Source organism: Aspergillus pseudodeflectus (genome assembly GCF_044049435.1).
Source record: "Aspergillus pseudodeflectus strain CBS 756.74 chromosome Unknown BJX68scaffold_5, whole genome shotgun sequence".
In the NCBI taxonomy this organism is placed as follows: Eukaryota; Fungi; Ascomycota; class Eurotiomycetes; order Eurotiales; family Aspergillaceae; genus Aspergillus; species Aspergillus pseudodeflectus.
In genome coordinates, this window is record NW_027263781.1 from 234,876 (window position 1) to 250,926 (window position 16,051).

The window sequence follows — 16,051 nt, forward strand, 5'->3', positions numbered from 1 at the left end:
CCAGAAGGTGGAGCTTGGCAGTGGGTCCAGATCTATCTTATCTGGAGCCATGGAAAAAGCAACCACTCCATTCTTTCTTCATCCTGACGGTTCATAAGATCTATATCTAAATATATGACTAAATCAGTCTATGACCTCCCACTGTTCGGTTCGACACCAGAAGGCCTCTCCAATTTCGAGTTTGGGGTCGTAAATCCAAGAATCATTATCCCCTCCTCAAGACCCTCATAGATGCCACCAGCAACTCCCTCCACCCACCAAGAAGTTGCGCTTGAGGCCGTATCGCTGATCTTTCCGTCGTACATATTCAAAACAGTAGCCCCAAGGTTCACGCCTCCCCTGCTGACCTGTTCAAGGATGTATAAAGTGAGAGAAGTCGCACGCTCAATCAGCCTGAGAGACCGTTCATGCTGATAAAAGTGGTAAATAACTTCCTTGATAAACGGCATGAGGAATTGCAAGAGAAGGCAGAAGTATATAATGCTCGACGCCAGCAATCGATGGAGGTAGGACCGCGCAGGAGGTGGAAAACCGCGCGGGTGTGGAGGCATCGTCAATGGCTTCACCTTTTCTGGTACACTGTTGCGAATTTTCGAGGCCTCTTCATCGGTCAAATCCTCCGGTAGTCCGGATAAAAGATAAGAAACAGCGTCGAGGTACAATGAGCGGACCAAGCTCCTTTCGCAATGAGACCGCTGGGCCTCATACCCCGCAAGACGGAGGCGGCTGAGCGCTATCTCACAGTTAATCTCACAGCTCAGGTGTAGAACGGCCTAGGAGATAGTCCACACATACCCGAGTTTACGCAGTTCCATCTTAGCCCAGAATTTACCTCGTAATCAGTTGTTCTCAGCCCTATAGAGTCCTTGGTCTCTTGAAATTCCTCTTCATACGTAGCCGAGGCGTAGCCCGAGGATTGTTCAGAGTATTGTGCTTTGTTCCCTGGCGATGAAGACGGCGGCAGATTGTTTCCAACACTCGTAGACATTGCGCGAGGGTATACGATTGCGTATCGTGAAGTCAGGCGCCGTTTGATGACTGCAGGAATGAATGGTGGGATGATAGAGAACGCCGGCGGCCCGGAGGCGTCGATGCGTGAGATCGCTTCAACCATTTTCTTCGCGAAAGATACTTTTCACCAAAAAGCAGACAAACTGAATCCAGAGTATACTTTTGGAACTTCAAGTCGAACCACCGTCGTGGCGTCGTCCGGAGATCGTTTCCAAACTTTGGAGGTTGTCGAGAGGAAAGAGACCTGGTACCGATATGCCATTCTGGTGGGAAGAGAAGAGCGCTGAATCACCCCGCTGTGGCGGTACTCATCATAATGGAGCTTCTATAGATAAGTAAAAAAAATTTGAGCCTAGAATCGGGGTTTCAGAAATAGACGCAAAAGAGAAAAAACCTTTGAGGGCGAGACGGCTTGCATTTTCACATGTCAGCGGGGCCGATCTTCATCGGGTGCTTGGAGTCGGAAGAATCACAACTCGAACGGCCTTCAAGACGAAGAGGCAAAGACGAGGACTTTGCCAGTTGTTTGCTGAGCAAGCCAGCAAGACTGGTAACTTAAGCTCTCAAGCCCGAGTTCCGTGCCGTCAAAAACACGCCCTGTCAGACTCCCGACCAATCGCGGCCTCTATCGTTACCAATGCTACGCCCTTCAGACAACTCGCGCTCCATATCTAATGCGACCATAGCCCTCAGCCAAGCACCCATTGATTAGTTATGAGGAAGCGATTATAAATCCAGTGCTCGTCTTACAGAAGATTACTCTGTAGTTCGCGGCTAACGGTTTATAAAGACAGAAGACAAAAATATTTAAATACAGCCGAAATCCGCCCCTATATTATGCCACTCTATTCACATGCTTAACTTTGGTCATGTCCGACATTATACCATTTACAATCTACCCAACACTCCATCAGGGTCCATCAGTGCCGCCTTGAGATCGAATATCTGGCCGATGGAGAGCATCAGGCATCGGAACCTCGGGTTGCTTCGAGGTAGGGATGGGAATCGGGGCCGTCGCGGCACTAGTGACGACTCCCGACATATCCATAGGATCACCAATGTTGCTCGTGTCGAAACCTCCTCCAGTTCCATCGTCAACTCCATAGCTCAGGTCTTGCAAGCCCTCCATGGGTAGTTGCTCATCGTACCGATCATTGAGCTGTTGCAGGAACTCCGGGTCAAAGCCCATTTGCACAAACGGGTCGACAGATGTGCTTAAAGGAGTAGAGAATGACGATACCCCAGCAGACACACTACTACCCCAGTCGGTCGACAAGCCAGCGTGTGAGTGTCGAGCAGCTGTGAACTGCCCCGCACTGCCCGCATAGCTACCAGCTAAGCTTCCAGGGCCGCTTGGAGCAGCAGACGATTGGCCGGTACCAGGAATGGCTGGGCTCTGGAAGCCGGAGCCAGTATATCCTGAGCCCGGGTACGACTGGCGAAGACACACTGGTGGTTGCCGCAATCCTTCCTGGGACGCATAAGGTGGTCGCATGCCTAGGTTGGCAAACTGGATGTGCTCCGACCCTGGTTCAAGCTCAAGCCCCGCCTCGCGCTTAAGAACACTGAGCCAGGTAGGGTTGTCGGCGCAAGTTTGATTCCAGGGATCATCGGAGCCGTATATCGTTCGTCGACCTTGATCTTGAATCATCTGATCTGTGGGAATGGAACCATTCGCCATATGCTCTCGTACAAACGCGAGAAGTTCTCGCCTGAGACGGTCAAAACAATTGGCATCTTCTAGAACCGACAGGCCGGGTGCCGCGACGTTACGCTGGGAGAGCTTGTACGGATCAAGAGTTTCGCGCTCATGACCGATAAGGTAAGGAGGCATTGCGTTCTCGACGAGGCTCTGCACAACAGGTTCGAAACCCCAGTCACCTTGCCATTGGGCCATATCAGCACCATTTTTGAAGTGAGTAGCGAGGTGGTCAGCTCGCCCTTTCCACGTGGTCAAGGTGACTCCACAGAAACCACATCGAGATATGATCTCTGTGGTGTGACTCCGCCATTTATCCATTGATGGATCGAACCGCACATTGTGCATCAACCTGAGATGCTGGTTAAGATGGTCTTTCCGATAAAAGGTCCGCTCAGCGACACTCTTTTCTGCACAGGCGCTATAATTGTGTGCCTCAAGATGGTCATCGTCTGGATCGACGGCCATACAGAATACACAACGATTGGCACCATTTAAAAAGGCCATACCTCCATGGGGTGCACAGGTCCACTTCTCAAGGGCCAAGTGCAGTGACTTTTCATGACGCTGCCAGTCATACTTGGTTTGAAAGGTGTCGGCGCAGAAAGTGCATTGATATATCCTCGCGCTCTTGGCTTTGTGAAGAGCGAATGTGTTTGCAGGTGTTGAGGGCTTGCGGCGGCGACGTCGTTCTTTACGGTCCATAGAGCCGAGAGACCCGCGAGAGGAGCGATGAGAAAAGGCAGAGGCAAAGGAGAGGTCAGACACAGAGGAGCGAGTAGCTGAGTGACTGGCTTCATGGCTGCTGTGTAGGGAAGAAGCATCAAAAACATTCGAGTTGGCATGGCTTGAGTCATTGCTAGACCCAGTTCTCCGAGAATGGGAGCGCACGTGACCAGACTGGGATCCATGACGCACTTCAAGGGACGTGTCCTCCAAAGCCCGCAAAATGTTGGACATGGCAGCCGGTTCGTTTTCAGGGGGGGAGTGTTTCCATCGCTCCAGAGGCGTCATGAGCGTGGGATCGGCCTGTGGCTGCCTAGGGATGTCAACCGCGCCAGGAACAGCAGAGCGAACTTTACCACGCCGTCTAGCATTGGCAAGCCAATTGGTGATCTGAGTGCGCCTTAACCCTGTGCGCAACTTCAATTCCTCCTTTTCATCCTCGGTAGGATATGGATGGTCGCTATGTTCATTGAGCCATGTCTTGAGAATCCGTACTGCCTCTCGGGAAAGCCGAGAGCTGTTCTTTCTCGCGCGGTTGTCGATGTCTTCTGTGATGCCGGAAAGGGATTTGAGCGCCTTTTTTCCAGTCAGGCCACCGGTAGGAATATCGATATTCTCAGAGATTGGATGTAATGTGTCCAAGAATTTGCCAGCGGGCACTGTGTGGGTGAAGCTACATTCGCGGTAAAGCGAGATGCAGCAAGTACAACCGATCTTTTGCATCACTCCTCGTTTCGCCATGAAGCAGTCTAGGCCCATGTTCCTGCAGAAATCGCACGGGTCTTTGGCGCGAAACATGGGATAAACACCCTCCGGGTCAGGCGTATGAGCCATGACACCCTCGCCGGCGACTTGGCCCGAATGAGTGCTGGGATTTTCCAAGGCACGATCTTGTAAAAGAGTCTGGTAACTCGCGATAGCATCGTTCTCGTCTATCTCAATGAGATCAGAGGCGACATCGTCGTCCCGCACGTAAGAGCCGGATGCAGCCTCATCGAAGTCAAAGAACTCCATCATGAAAACTGTCTGGAGGCTTCGAGAATTTGATGTGAGTCGTTGCGGCTGATGTCGCTTACACCCAGCAAGAGGGCGAAAATATCGAATTCAGTGTGAATAATGAATCCACAGGTGGGTGGGAAAGAGACCAGATTGATGAAGGTAGAAGGGAGGGGGTGGATATCACTTTGAGGACTATGTTTTTCGTCTGGGGTATGAAAAGCATGCCGGAAAGATAGGGCCCTGCTAGCGCCTGCGTCCTCCCATTTACTGCAGCAGGCTTCAGCGGAGAAGAGAGCAGCAAAGGATGGAACCTTCTGTCGTCTCCTCCGGTCGGGCCACCTGCCCGTGCATATTGGAGGAATCGCTCACGCGGCTTGGTGTGGTTCGAACCGAATGGTGGTTGTCAATTTGCGCTTGTTTGGGGCCGCAATTGATAAATCAGCCCATCAGATTGCGAGATTTCGGGGACCCCTGCTCGAACTCGACCCATGGCTAGGCGCGGACAGAGGCTCGTTGGTGGTCAAAGACTTTTGAAATGTTCGGGACTAACAGGACTGCACGCCCTTCAAATGACAACGCTATACCCGATAAAGTTTAGCCCAGTCCCCCCGCTGGGTGAGCATGAATCATCACTGGCTAGCCTATACGATATCGGAGTCTTTCTCCTCTCGCCCTCACGAGGACGACATCTGAAAGATATTCCTTTGTCGGAATTACTATATTACTACTCGTCATGCCTGTCCTTCATCAGGAAGCAAGTTTGCCCGTCTGACATCGAGGCGTCGATCACTTGCCGAGCTCACTTCGGGAACTCCGCCATGGCGCCGACAGAATACGATGGACCATGGACGTGAGATGAGTATCTCTAACTTACTACTCTTTTTCCTAACCCAGCTTAGCTCTATCTCATTCGCCCTTCCAGCTTGCTGAGCAACGGAGAAGATGAGTTCCTTCGCAAGTTTTCCATGTGAGACTCGAAGATAACAAGAGGAAGACACGACAGCTCCATCTCTTCCCGCAACCACCAGCGATATCGATAACGGCATTCCTTCGGCATCTCGCACGCACTCCGAGACCGCAACCCTGTTAGTGGGCTGCGGTATCCAGGAGCACGCGGGCATACCGCTAAGCCTTCGCTCAGCGTCGCAGCAGTTGGAGGAGGTATATTCAGCGGTCATGATCAGGACAATTTCTAGGTTTGGTATAAGGTCAACCTAGTCATCCTCGGAATGTCATGATCACTTGCTGCGGTATCACGAGCACGACAAGGTATCGCATTGTCAGGAGCAGACATGATTGCTCAAGTTTTCTTGAGAGATTCAATAGGGTCAACAAGACGTGTCATCAAACTGTTTGGACGTGATACGAGTTGAAATATATACACCACCGCTCAGAATCCATACTTTTTATTGAATTCGTCCGCCACTTTCCGTGTTGTCTTCATGATCTCCACGCATCCCGGGGAATCTGAGTGGCAACAGATGGAGACGCTGTAGTCCTTCATCGGTAGGGGCACTACTGTCCCCTCAACGCTCGTCACAGATTGCTCCTCAAGTTGCTGCCGGACATGCTTCTCGACGTCCGCAGTGTCCCATGGCTTCTTCTTGCGATCAATCACAAGCATTCCCTTGGAATCGTATTTCACGTCGCCATAGAATTCAGCCTGGAATTCGATTCCCAGATCATTGGCGGCCTTTTCCATATTTGTTCCAGCCAATCCAAAGACAGGCACTCCCTTTGGAATCCCCAGCATGACAGCCTTGGCTACCTCATAATCCCTGCACATCATTCCATAGAGGACCCCATGGGGCTTGACATGGTTGAGCCGCACCCCCTCGCGGTCCAAGAAGGCTTGAAGAGCGCCCACTTGGTAGATAGTGATTGCTGTGAGCTCGTCCGGGGAGAGCTTCATCTCTCGTCGCCCAAATCCTTGAATATCTGGTAACCCGGGATGAGCTCCGATCAGGATATTGTGGGCCTTGCAGTTTCGCACTGTTTCCATCATGATCAAAGGGTCACCAGCGTGGAAGCCACAGGCGACGTTGGCAATATCAATCAACGGAAGCAGCTCGAGATCAGGCCCACAAGCCCAGTTCCCGTACTATGCGCCTCGCATCAGCTTCTTCTCTGCAGCTAGAGTGGGAATGAGTAGGATATACCGCTTCTCCCATGTCGCAATTGATGAGCGCCTTTTTCTTGATTGGAGCCATGACGATTAATACTGTGTATGCGTTTGACTTTCTTTCTGAGAATGACGGTCGCAGAGTCCGGGTCGGTGGTACTTATACGCAGTCGTGAAGCGTCCTGCGAGCCATGGAGAAGAAGATATGGGGAATTCTTCAGAACCGGTGGGGGAGGTGGGACTCGGTGATAGCGTCCCAATCAAACTTCTGTGGATCGCTCCCTTGAGCCGGATTCCCAATTTATTCGGCGTCATCGTGCAATCACGGCGATGTCTCTTGCTCGAATCCGTTATCGACAGCTCGAGCTGCCTTCCTAGGCGTAATGCTGGAGTTCGTTCCCCGCATCAACTCGAGTGGGATAGGGCCCCTCCGAGATATGGGGAGTGCAATGCTCCCAGCTATTTAAGCATCCAAGGAGCCGGTTCCTCTCCGGTAACTGCATCAATCATTCATTACTATGGAGTCTCTCAAAACGCTGCTGATTGCTAATCGGGGGGAGATTGCTGTTCGGATTCTGAAGACTGCCAAGTACGGATTGGCCTATACTCCCGCAACACAGTAGCTAACAGCGTGGTAAAGGGCACTCAATATTCGGACAATCGCGGTTTACACCGAGCCAGACGCCGCCTCAACCCATGTACGTCTTGCAGATGAAGCAATCCTTCTATCTGGGTCGCCTTCAAAGGCGTATATCGACGGGTCAGTCAATTTGCTATTCTGGTAGTCAATTACTGACGTGGATGCAGAGACCAAATCATCGAAATCGCAAAACAAAGACATGTCGATGCGGTTATTCCAGGATATGGCTTCCTGTCAGAGAATTCGGAGTTTGCAAGAGCCGTGGCAAGCGCCGGCATGGCGTTTGCTGGACCATCTCCTGAGAGCATTGAAGCATTCGGTCTCAAACACACAGCACGAGAACTTGCGACAAAAGCCGGTGTACCTATTGTTCCTGGCTCACAGGGACTAGTCACGAGTGAGGAGGAAGCTGTGACAATAGCACAAAGCCTTGGTTTTCCTGTACGTATCCCTCTTGCTCCTTGTCACGAAAAGCCACGCTAACGTCTCTCAGGTCATGCTCAAGGCAACAGCTGGCGGAGGTGGAATGGGCTTGCTTACATGCAACACAGAGAAGGAGGTGCGCGATTCATTCCAGACAGTGCAATCCAGAGGCGAAGCTCTGTTTAAAAATGCCGGGCTTTTCATCGAGCGCTATTACCCGTCTAGCCATCACATTGAGGTCCAAGTATTTGGCAATGGACAAGGCAAAGCTATCGCCATTGGAGAAAGAGAGTGTTCTATCCAACGGAGACACCAAAAAGTGATTGAAGAATGTCCGAGTCCATTTGTTACCAGGAACCCTGAACTCAGAAAAGGCTTGTGCGATGCTGCTGTTCGTCTTGCCGAATCGATCAACTATGGTTCAGCTGGAACAATCGAGTATCTTGTGGATGACGAGTCAGGTTCCTTTTTCTTCCTCGAGATGAACACGCGGCTTCAGGTTGAGCACGGCATTACCGAACTGTGTTACGGTGTCGACTTGGTGGAGCTGATGCTGAAGCAAGCGGATGCTCAACTGTCCGGCAAGAAGGGTCTCCACGCGGAGTTCCTGTCGAGTATCCCAGTGAATGCTCCGAATGGCGCTGCCATCGAAGCTAGAGTTTACGCAGAGAACCCAGTCAGGGATTTTGCTCCTTGTCCTGGGACACTACAGAGTGTTGAATGGAAGGAAATACCCGGCTCTCGGATCGACACCTGGGTCTACCGCGGCATCAAAGTGTCGGCCAACTACGGTGTGTATGTTCATGCTCATTGGAGCACAGGAAAGCTAACAGATAGATAGATCCCCTTATTGCCAAGGTCATGTACCACGGGCCAGACAGAAAACAGGCCATCGAGGGGCTCAGGGACATATTGACCGGCTCTCAAATTTGCGGTCCTCCGACAAACCTCGGATTTCTTGCTGAGATTCTTGCCAACGAGGACTTTAATCGCGGAAACACCTTGACCAAATTCTTAAACACTTTTAAATACAACTTGTCGGCTATCGACGTCGTGTCCGGCGGCGCTTACACGCTTGTTCAGGACTGGCCGGGCCGTCCGACGATTGGAAAGGGGTTTTGTCACTCTGGTCCCATGGACTCTTTTGCTTTTCGCATTGCAAATGCTCTCGTGGGAAACCCGGTGGGCCTCGAGGGGTTGGAGATTACCCTGAGCGGTCCAGAACTACGCTTCCTGGGGCCAGCGCTAATCTCGCTATGTGGTGCGCCAATTGATGCCACACTCGATGATGTGCCAGTCCCAATGTGGTCGAGAGTCAGAGTATCTGCCGGTCAGCGCCTGAAGGTTGGAAAGACGACCGGAAACGGGTGCAGAGCCTATTTAGCAGTTTTTGGCGGATTCCTCAACATTGCCAAATGGTTCGGCTCAAAAGCTACCGCGCCTATGGTTGGTGTCGGTGGTTATCAAGGGCGACAGCTTACATCTGGCGATTATATATCGGTCACAGACCAGCTTCCTGAGGTTAGCGGCGAACTTTCCCTGCCAAAGCACCTCATCCCGCAGTACCCAGATAGCTGGGAACTCATGTCCATGCCGGGGCCTTACGACGTTGGCTACTTTGCGCCGGAGAGCCTCGACATGTTGTACGAAGCGGAGTGGACTGTATCGCACAATGCCGCGAGAGGCGGAGTGCGTCTTCTAGGTCCCAAGCCCAAGTGGGCTCGTCCAGACGGAGGTGAAGGTGGCTCCCATCCTTCGAACCTCATCGAATACGGATATGCAATCGGATCCCTGAATTGGACTGGAGACGATCCGGTCATCTTTCCTCAAGATGCGCCAGATCTCGGTGGCTTCGTGAGCAGCCATACGATCGTCAAGGGAGACCTGTGGAAGCTGGGACAGGTGAAAGCCGGGGACAAGTTGAAATTTCGCGCTACTTCTCTAGCCGATGCTCTGTCTACGCGGAATAAGCTGGAGAAGTTTATCAATGATATCGTACAATGTTGTCAGCGAAACACAGGCTTCGACAATGTTACACCGCTAGACTCTGCCTTTCCCCCAGCGGTGACGGCAAAGACCCGAGGTTCTGGTATCGTCCATCAGATACAGGAGCAGGGAAACCAGCCAAAGGTTTCGTACCGACAAGTATGAAAGAACCGTTATGCCTAATAGGAACTTCGCTAACAGTGCCCAGGCCGGAGATGACTACCTTTTAATCGACTACGGCGTGGGTGCCTTCGACCTCAACCACCGCTACCGAGTAACCGCATTGAAGAAGGCATTGAGCGAAGCAAAAGGCGACATCACATTTGCAACCGGATTGACCTCCATGGTCGGCTGTGGAAACTGTAAGTCCCCCATTCGCTGTCTCCAAATCAGTCTACTGTATATTGACAACCCCCACAACAGCCCTAATGCTCTACTACGACGGGACCAAAGTCCCCCAGAAAAATCTGATAGCCCACCTCTGCGCCATAGAGACCCAACTTGGCGACCTCAGCCGCGCAAAGATGCCCAGCCGCGTCTTCAAGCTCCCTATAACCTTCAACAGCAAACGCCAAACCGCCGCCCTGCAACGCTACACCGAAACTCAACGTCCCTACGCCGCGTACCTCCCAGACAACATGGACTTTGTCGCAAAAAACAACGCCTTCACCCGCGCCGAGTTCGAAAACATCTACCTCACCGCTAGCTTCCTCGTCATCACCGTCGGCTTCTTCACTGCCCTCCCCATCGCCCTCCCTGTCGACCCGCGGCAACGCATGAACTGCCCCAAGATGAACCCCAGCCGTGTGTTCACACCCGCCGGCCAAGTCTCCTGGGGTGGAAGCTGTCTCGCCATCTACACTGTCGATTCACCGGGTGGATATCAGATGACTGGGATGACGATCCCGGGCGTCGACATCCTCGGCTCGAAGAAGGGGTACGCACCGGAACGACCCTGGCTATTCGAAGACTTTGACCAGATCACTTTTTACAAGGTCGACGAGGAGGAGTACGAGCGGCAGCTCGCGCTGTTCCAGAGCGGACGGTACGAGTACGAGTGGGAGGAAGTCGAATTTGATATGGCGGAGCATAATCGGCTTCTTGCGGAGACGAAGGACGAGGTCGTCGCTATTAGGGCTAGACAGAGGGAGGCGCAGAGGGAGATGGATGAGCTTGAGAAAGAGCTACTGGAGAGGTGGGCGAGGGAGAAGGCTGAGAAGGGAGTGCCGGTTGATACGGTCGATGCCTTGTTGAAGGGTGTGTTGCCCCCCTCCTTCTTTTCTTCTCGTTATTTGTTGCGTGACGTGGACTAATGAAAGATGCAGACCCGCAAATATCCCCAATCGAAGCACCGCTCAATGCAAACGTGTGGAAGGTCGAGGTGAAGGAAGGCGATAAGCTGGATACAGACCAAGTCGTTGTTATTCTGGAGGCGATGAAGCTGGAGATTGCAGTGCGGAGCGAAGCTTCCGTTGTCGGGAGCGTTGTTGAGAAAATCCTGGTTCAGCAGGGGGACTCTATTGAGGCTGGGAAGCCCTTAATGCTGGTACGGAGAGCCGAGAAGTAGATATTTTGGTTTTTTTAACAGGTTGTTACTTGTACCAATATGTAGGTTAGCTGTTGTATGGCTTGGTCCTAGCGAGCCTAGTTCATCGTCATCATGTCATTCCAATTCATATCAGGTTCATGCGCAATAGTGTACAGTAGTGAATCTTGTTGTTGAATCTACCACCAGAAACTAACACTAATGCCCGCTTTCAATCCCCTCACATAATGCCACCACCCGACAGGGATATACAGACACTCGCCCTCTCTCAGAACCGTCTCAACATACTCTGCGTCCTGAAACCCGGGCCACATCGACTCCCAGTGCTCGGACTCCGCAGGCGAAAGCTCAATTGCAGCGAGATCGACTTGCGACGTATTCGACATGTCTATTTTCGGTGTCGTCGGAGTAGCAGAATCCTGCACGAGGCCTGGGTGACTGCTTCTCCTCTCTGAAGTGATGGCTTCCATACCACGCGGGTGAATTTGCGTTGCAGGAGTGTGGGGCGAGTATAGCCGGATGTATTTGGTTCCTGTGACTTGAACGAGGATGTTGTGGTAGGGGTCGTGGTGGAGGGGCGAGATTGTCCAAGAGGGCCCGATCCAAGTGTTTATTAGAGGATCGCTCGGGGGTGTGATGCCTGGTGAGGAACTGGTGTTTTCGGCGCCGGTGTTCTGGTCCCCCTCGGAGGTCTTCTTGCGAAGGTCTGCTTCTTCGCGTTCCTGGAGTTGCTTCAGATACACGGGAGTACCAGGTTCCGGGGGCGGGGGGTCGATGTAACAAAAGTCAGGGATGGATATATCCTTCCGCAGAGCAGGAATCTGAGCGAGGAGGTCATGTTGCGCTAGATAACCGGTTTGATCTGCACTACCTTCCTCTCCCTCGCCGCCCTCGGTCTTCGATTTCGACGAGTATTCCCTCCAGATATACTTGTCGATAAAGTCCTTGAACTCCATAATCTGCTGGCCCCATCCCTCATCCGTGTATGACCTGCCCACCTCCACGGGAACCAGCCTGCGCCCGCCGAATGTCCGATCGAGCCAGTAGTCGCGAGAGGACCACGGCCGCGTGGACAGCGCTGGCCAGTGGCCCACCGCGTCCGTGATCACCAACGGCGTCTTGACGTCCTGTATGTGTTCCTCCATGTAGTCAAAGCTCGGGTCGGATACTCGTTTGATCGGGTACTTTACGTTCGGCGCCGGGATACCGTCGGGAGGGAAGAGCGGAGGTGAGAGCTTCCGGCGTTTCGACGCGCGCGAAGGCGAGTGCGGCGGGGTGTCGAGTCCGTCTGGGGGGGTTTTTCTCTCTTCACGGTCAGAGCTGGTGTTAGAGATGTGCGTGGCTTCTTGTAGAGCAGCGAAGATGGATTCGACAAGCCCCTCTCGCAGTGGTGCCCCGGTCATGATCAGTGCTCTGTCGAGGAGATGGACGGCTGGTGACAGCCATGCGGCGCTGGGGTTGACCCTCAGTACATTCTCGGGCAAGTTATTGAGTGCGTGAAGCAGTCGGGTCACAAGATGAGTGCCTGTCAGCCCATGGCCATTCCGCAAGACGCCCAGATTATCGCAAATGCTCAGGCAGGTCTTGACGATGCTGGCGTCAGTGTAGAGCCTCCGCCAGCAGATCTCCACATTTTTAAAGGGGAAAACGCGTAGTTTCGCGTCTGCAAGACGAAGAGCCTCATCTGTGTTGTTGACCAACGTGTCTCTGAGTGTCTCGAGGTCGCCGTTGAAGCATCTGAGGATCGGGTCGTCAACGCTCGGGTTTGTTGTTGCGGAGAGCGAGGCGGCAAGGACTTTCGGGAGGACCATTGTCTGTGGTCAAGTTGATTAAGAAGACTGAAGGGGGAAGATTAAAGAAGGCTTCAGGGAGGTGAGGGTGTGTGGAAAGTATAGTTTCCCGTCATTTTGAATGCCGAGCAACAGGTTTAAAGGTTTCTTCTGTTGTGAAGATCTGAAAGGATGAGAGATGCGACCTCACGCTCTTTCGTCCAGTCACTGAAGGTCCAACTCATCCCTTTATTTCTTTGAATCAATATACTATCAACAGTATCAAATGTAGAAAATTGTTTATATACACTTATTGAGTAATGAGCAGTCGTAAATCTATTTTACATTTTACACTTGATATACATGAATATGGTACAGGTCGCGGCTAATCCAAAAGGTTAATCACAACTCTTGGGATCTGCTGGACGTTCTCTCCTCTCATAGCGCTCACTGGGATCGCAGCAATCTTCTCCCTCCATCCATCGGCGTAGCCCCCAGGGTGCTCGTTCTCGCCCTTTTCGACCCCGTGGAGGTAGTGTTGGAGCGTCTTGAATCGCTCGCGGGTCTCAGGAAGATCGCATTTCGTGGCCACAACGAACCACGGCTTGGTGTGGATAGGCGGAAGAGAAAGTTCAGGAAGTCTAATATCGGACTGTGGTATATCAGTGTCCACTTCGAGCTGGAGCTCTGGTAGGCCGTGAGTCGGGGGACTCCATTCTAGGTCGTCGCTCTCCTCGTTCGAGGCCACAGTAGTCTCGCGTAGCTCTTCGTACTTCCCAAGTTCGTGCCATAGTTCTCTGAGCTCGTCAATGGGGTCTCCCGCATTCAGGTCGACCACAAAGGCCAAGATCCCCGCTCGCTCGATATGTCGCAGGAACCCCAGGCCCAACCCCCGATCGAGATGAGCACCCTTGATCAGACCGGGGATATCAGCTATCGTGAATCGCTTGCGGGGAGCCTTGCCTTCAATCTCAACCAACGGCCGTCCCTTGTCGTTGTCGATAATCACCGTACCGATGTTGGGCGAAAGCGTCGTGAACGCCCAATTTCCGATACGCGTGCGGCTATTCGTCAACGAGCGCAGCAATGTACTTTTCCCAGCATTCGGCTTGCCAACAAGCCCAACATCTGCAAGCAGCTTTAGCTCAAACTCGAGCTCCAACCGCTTCCCGCCCTCTCCCTTCGAGGCAAACCGAGGCCTTGGATGTTCCCGCGACACCCAATGAGGGTTCCCCAACCCACCAACCCCTCCAGCAGCCAACAAGATCGGCTTATCCATATGCTTTGAGAGATCAAGGAATATCGGCGCCTGGGGCTCCAGCGAGGCAATAGCCTGCCTGCGCGGAGGGTTCTTGGGGAAAACCGTCGTGAGGAAATCCGACGGGTTCGCACCTGGATACAGAACCCATCTATCATGCCGTATCGATGTAACGCCCATCTCGTCAAGCTCATCGCGCTCGCGAGCCAGCCATTCCCTTCTCCGCCGCGCCTTCTCTTCAGTAACGGGGTCGAACCGGTCCACCTCACGCACGACCGTGCCAACAGGCACCTGAATAAGAACATCCTCGCCGCGCTTGCCGCCCTTGCTCTTCCCCTGTCCGTTCTTGCCTCGCTGCGCCTTGATTACCCCTCTCCGGTCCAGCTTATGCAGGCTGGTCATGCCGTCCACAGCCTGGATGTAAACGCTTCCGCCGCTACCGCCGTCACCGCCATTCGGGGGCCCTTCTTCAACGTATTTTTCGCGAAGGAAGGAGACGCATCCGTTACCGCCGGCACCGGCGTAAATCGTTGAACGGCATCTGTCTTGGAAGATGAAGCGGGAGTAGTCTTCGGGGGGAGGGTTGAGATGAGTGGGGGTTTCGCCATCGCTGGTGGGCGCGGAGGAGTCTGCCGACTCATGTGTTTCGGGTTTTGTAGCGTAATGTCGGTAGCATGTTTGTAGAGCGATTGGTCTCCTCGATGTGGAATGATAGAAGCTTCGCTGAGAGAGCAGGTTGCGGAAAGGTCGGAGGAGGGTTCGTGGAGTCGCCATTAGTGCCAGAGCTAGGCGTCGCACATCCTGTAACTGAAATCTTTCGTCGCGTACAGTCAATATCGACGCGATTAGTACAGAATTCAGTTCTTTATCGTTTCTCAACGGAATATTGGGTATGTGAAGTTCGTGGCACTCAAGGCACTCGAGATCTTTTGCGGCACATGACTTGCTTATCTACACGTGATGATAACAGACAATTTTTGGACACTTTTGTCTTTTGTTGACAAGCAACTCTCTCGTCGAAATCGACAGCCTGGAATTGATGGGAGCCTGATTTCGTTTCGGTCAGTCTCCCAGGCCCATGCGACTCTCAATAGGTCTAAACCAGGACACAGCCCTGGGCAGGGCGGCACAACCCATCGACCAACGCGATAACGACCTTTTCATTCGCCCGCGGTTTACATGCTGATGATTCTAGCTATCGATCAGTGCTGACAGTTTCCCCTAGCAGGTGTTTCATCTCTGCGACGCGTGAGTCCGCAACGCATTCGGCCGATAGCAGAGTCAAGTGATGGGATTTTTCCAGACGGGCAGGCAACCCCCCGAGCGTTTGCTCAAGCATCATCATGTACGCAGCTCATCGAGAGACGCGGAGGGATTGGATAGCAGTATCCCGGCAAGGCATCATCACATCGATTTCGGTGCATCCGAGGGCACCAACAGCTGTCGCCCAGTATGGATACTCGTAAGGCTTACAACCTGGGGCGGAAAACGATGCCGGATTTGAATGTACAGGGCTATCGATGACCACGTAGAGAGATCATACGACACCTCTTCCTTCTTGCCTTGTCCAGCCGTAGACGATTTGAGGTACTCTGCAAGGTTATGCTTGCGCGTATCGTGCAAGTCAGCCTCGCTGTCGAGTTCCCGGAGGAGCAGATCAAGTGGCGGTCTCCGGATTCGTCCAGCCAAACGCAAAGGAATGAAATCAATGATACTTTATCTGCACAGAAAGGTCTGGAACGATTTGACGAAAGAGAGCTGAAGCTACGCAAGCTGTGGCAACTTCTTCACAAGGACATTGGGTGGTCTAGACCTGGACGCCTTCGCGGATCCAAACTGGATATGTCAGAAACTCACAAATAGATGCAATAA

At 52.7% G+C, this 16,051-nt stretch overlaps 6 protein-coding genes across 6 annotated transcripts; 1 reads left to right on the forward strand and 5 right to left on the reverse strand.

Moving 5' to 3' along the window:
• Nucleotide 1: 1 nt before the first annotated feature.
• BJX68DRAFT_161366 (uncharacterized protein) lies at nucleotides 2-1,668 on the reverse strand. The gene is made up of 2 exons (XM_071036870.1): nucleotides 796-1,668; nucleotides 2-733 (listed from the first exon to the last, which is right to left on the reverse strand). The coding sequence occupies exons 1-2, from the start codon at nucleotides 1,112-1,114 to the stop codon at nucleotides 129-131; spliced, it is 924 nt and encodes a 307-aa protein (XP_070903320.1). The 5' UTR covers nucleotides 1,115-1,668; the 3' UTR covers nucleotides 2-128.
• Nucleotides 1,669-1,921: 253 nt separating this feature from the next.
• Nucleotides 1,922-4,450, reverse strand: BJX68DRAFT_262703 (putative homeobox and C2H2 transcription factor; the record flags this gene model as incomplete). Its single annotated transcript, XM_071044511.1, has 1 exon — nucleotides 1,922-4,450. The coding sequence occupies one exon, from the start codon at nucleotides 4,448-4,450 to the stop codon at nucleotides 1,922-1,924; it is 2,529 nt and encodes an 842-aa protein (XP_070903321.1).
• A 1,269-nt stretch (nucleotides 4,451-5,719) lies between these two features.
• Nucleotides 5,720-6,949, reverse strand: BJX68DRAFT_161268 (LamB/YcsF family protein). Its single transcript, XM_071036869.1, has 2 exons — nucleotides 6,595-6,949; nucleotides 5,720-6,536 (listed from the first exon to the last, which is right to left on the reverse strand). The coding sequence occupies exons 1-2, from the start codon at nucleotides 6,643-6,645 to the stop codon at nucleotides 5,826-5,828; spliced, it is 762 nt and encodes a 253-aa protein (XP_070903322.1). The 5' UTR covers nucleotides 6,646-6,949; the 3' UTR covers nucleotides 5,720-5,825.
• A 126-nt stretch (nucleotides 6,950-7,075) lies between these two features.
• Nucleotides 7,076-11,173, forward strand: BJX68DRAFT_252824 (bifunctional urea carboxylase/allophanate hydrolase; the record flags this gene model as incomplete). Its single annotated transcript, XM_071042619.1, has 8 exons — nucleotides 7,076-7,146; nucleotides 7,198-7,317; nucleotides 7,365-7,638; nucleotides 7,691-8,411; nucleotides 8,462-9,765; nucleotides 9,815-9,968; nucleotides 10,030-10,863; nucleotides 10,932-11,173. 8 exons carry the CDS (start codon nucleotides 7,076-7,078, stop codon nucleotides 11,171-11,173), a joined length of 3,720 nt encoding a protein of 1,239 aa, XP_070903323.1.
• A 117-nt stretch (nucleotides 11,174-11,290) lies between these two features.
• Nucleotides 11,291-13,123, reverse strand: BJX68DRAFT_228022 (putative JmjC domain protein). Its single transcript, XM_071038787.1, has one exon. It carries the CDS (start codon nucleotides 12,961-12,963, stop codon nucleotides 11,332-11,334), a length of 1,632 nt encoding a protein of 543 aa, XP_070903324.1. The 5' UTR covers nucleotides 12,964-13,123; the 3' UTR covers nucleotides 11,291-11,331.
• Nucleotides 13,124-13,167: 44 nt separating this feature from the next.
• On the reverse strand, nucleotides 13,168-15,367 carry BJX68DRAFT_161528 (GTP-binding protein Obg). Its single transcript, XM_071036874.1, has one exon. It carries the CDS (start codon nucleotides 14,951-14,953, stop codon nucleotides 13,307-13,309), a length of 1,647 nt encoding a protein of 548 aa, XP_070903325.1. The 5' UTR covers nucleotides 14,954-15,367; the 3' UTR covers nucleotides 13,168-13,306.
• Between the last annotated feature and the right edge of the window lie 684 nt (nucleotides 15,368-16,051).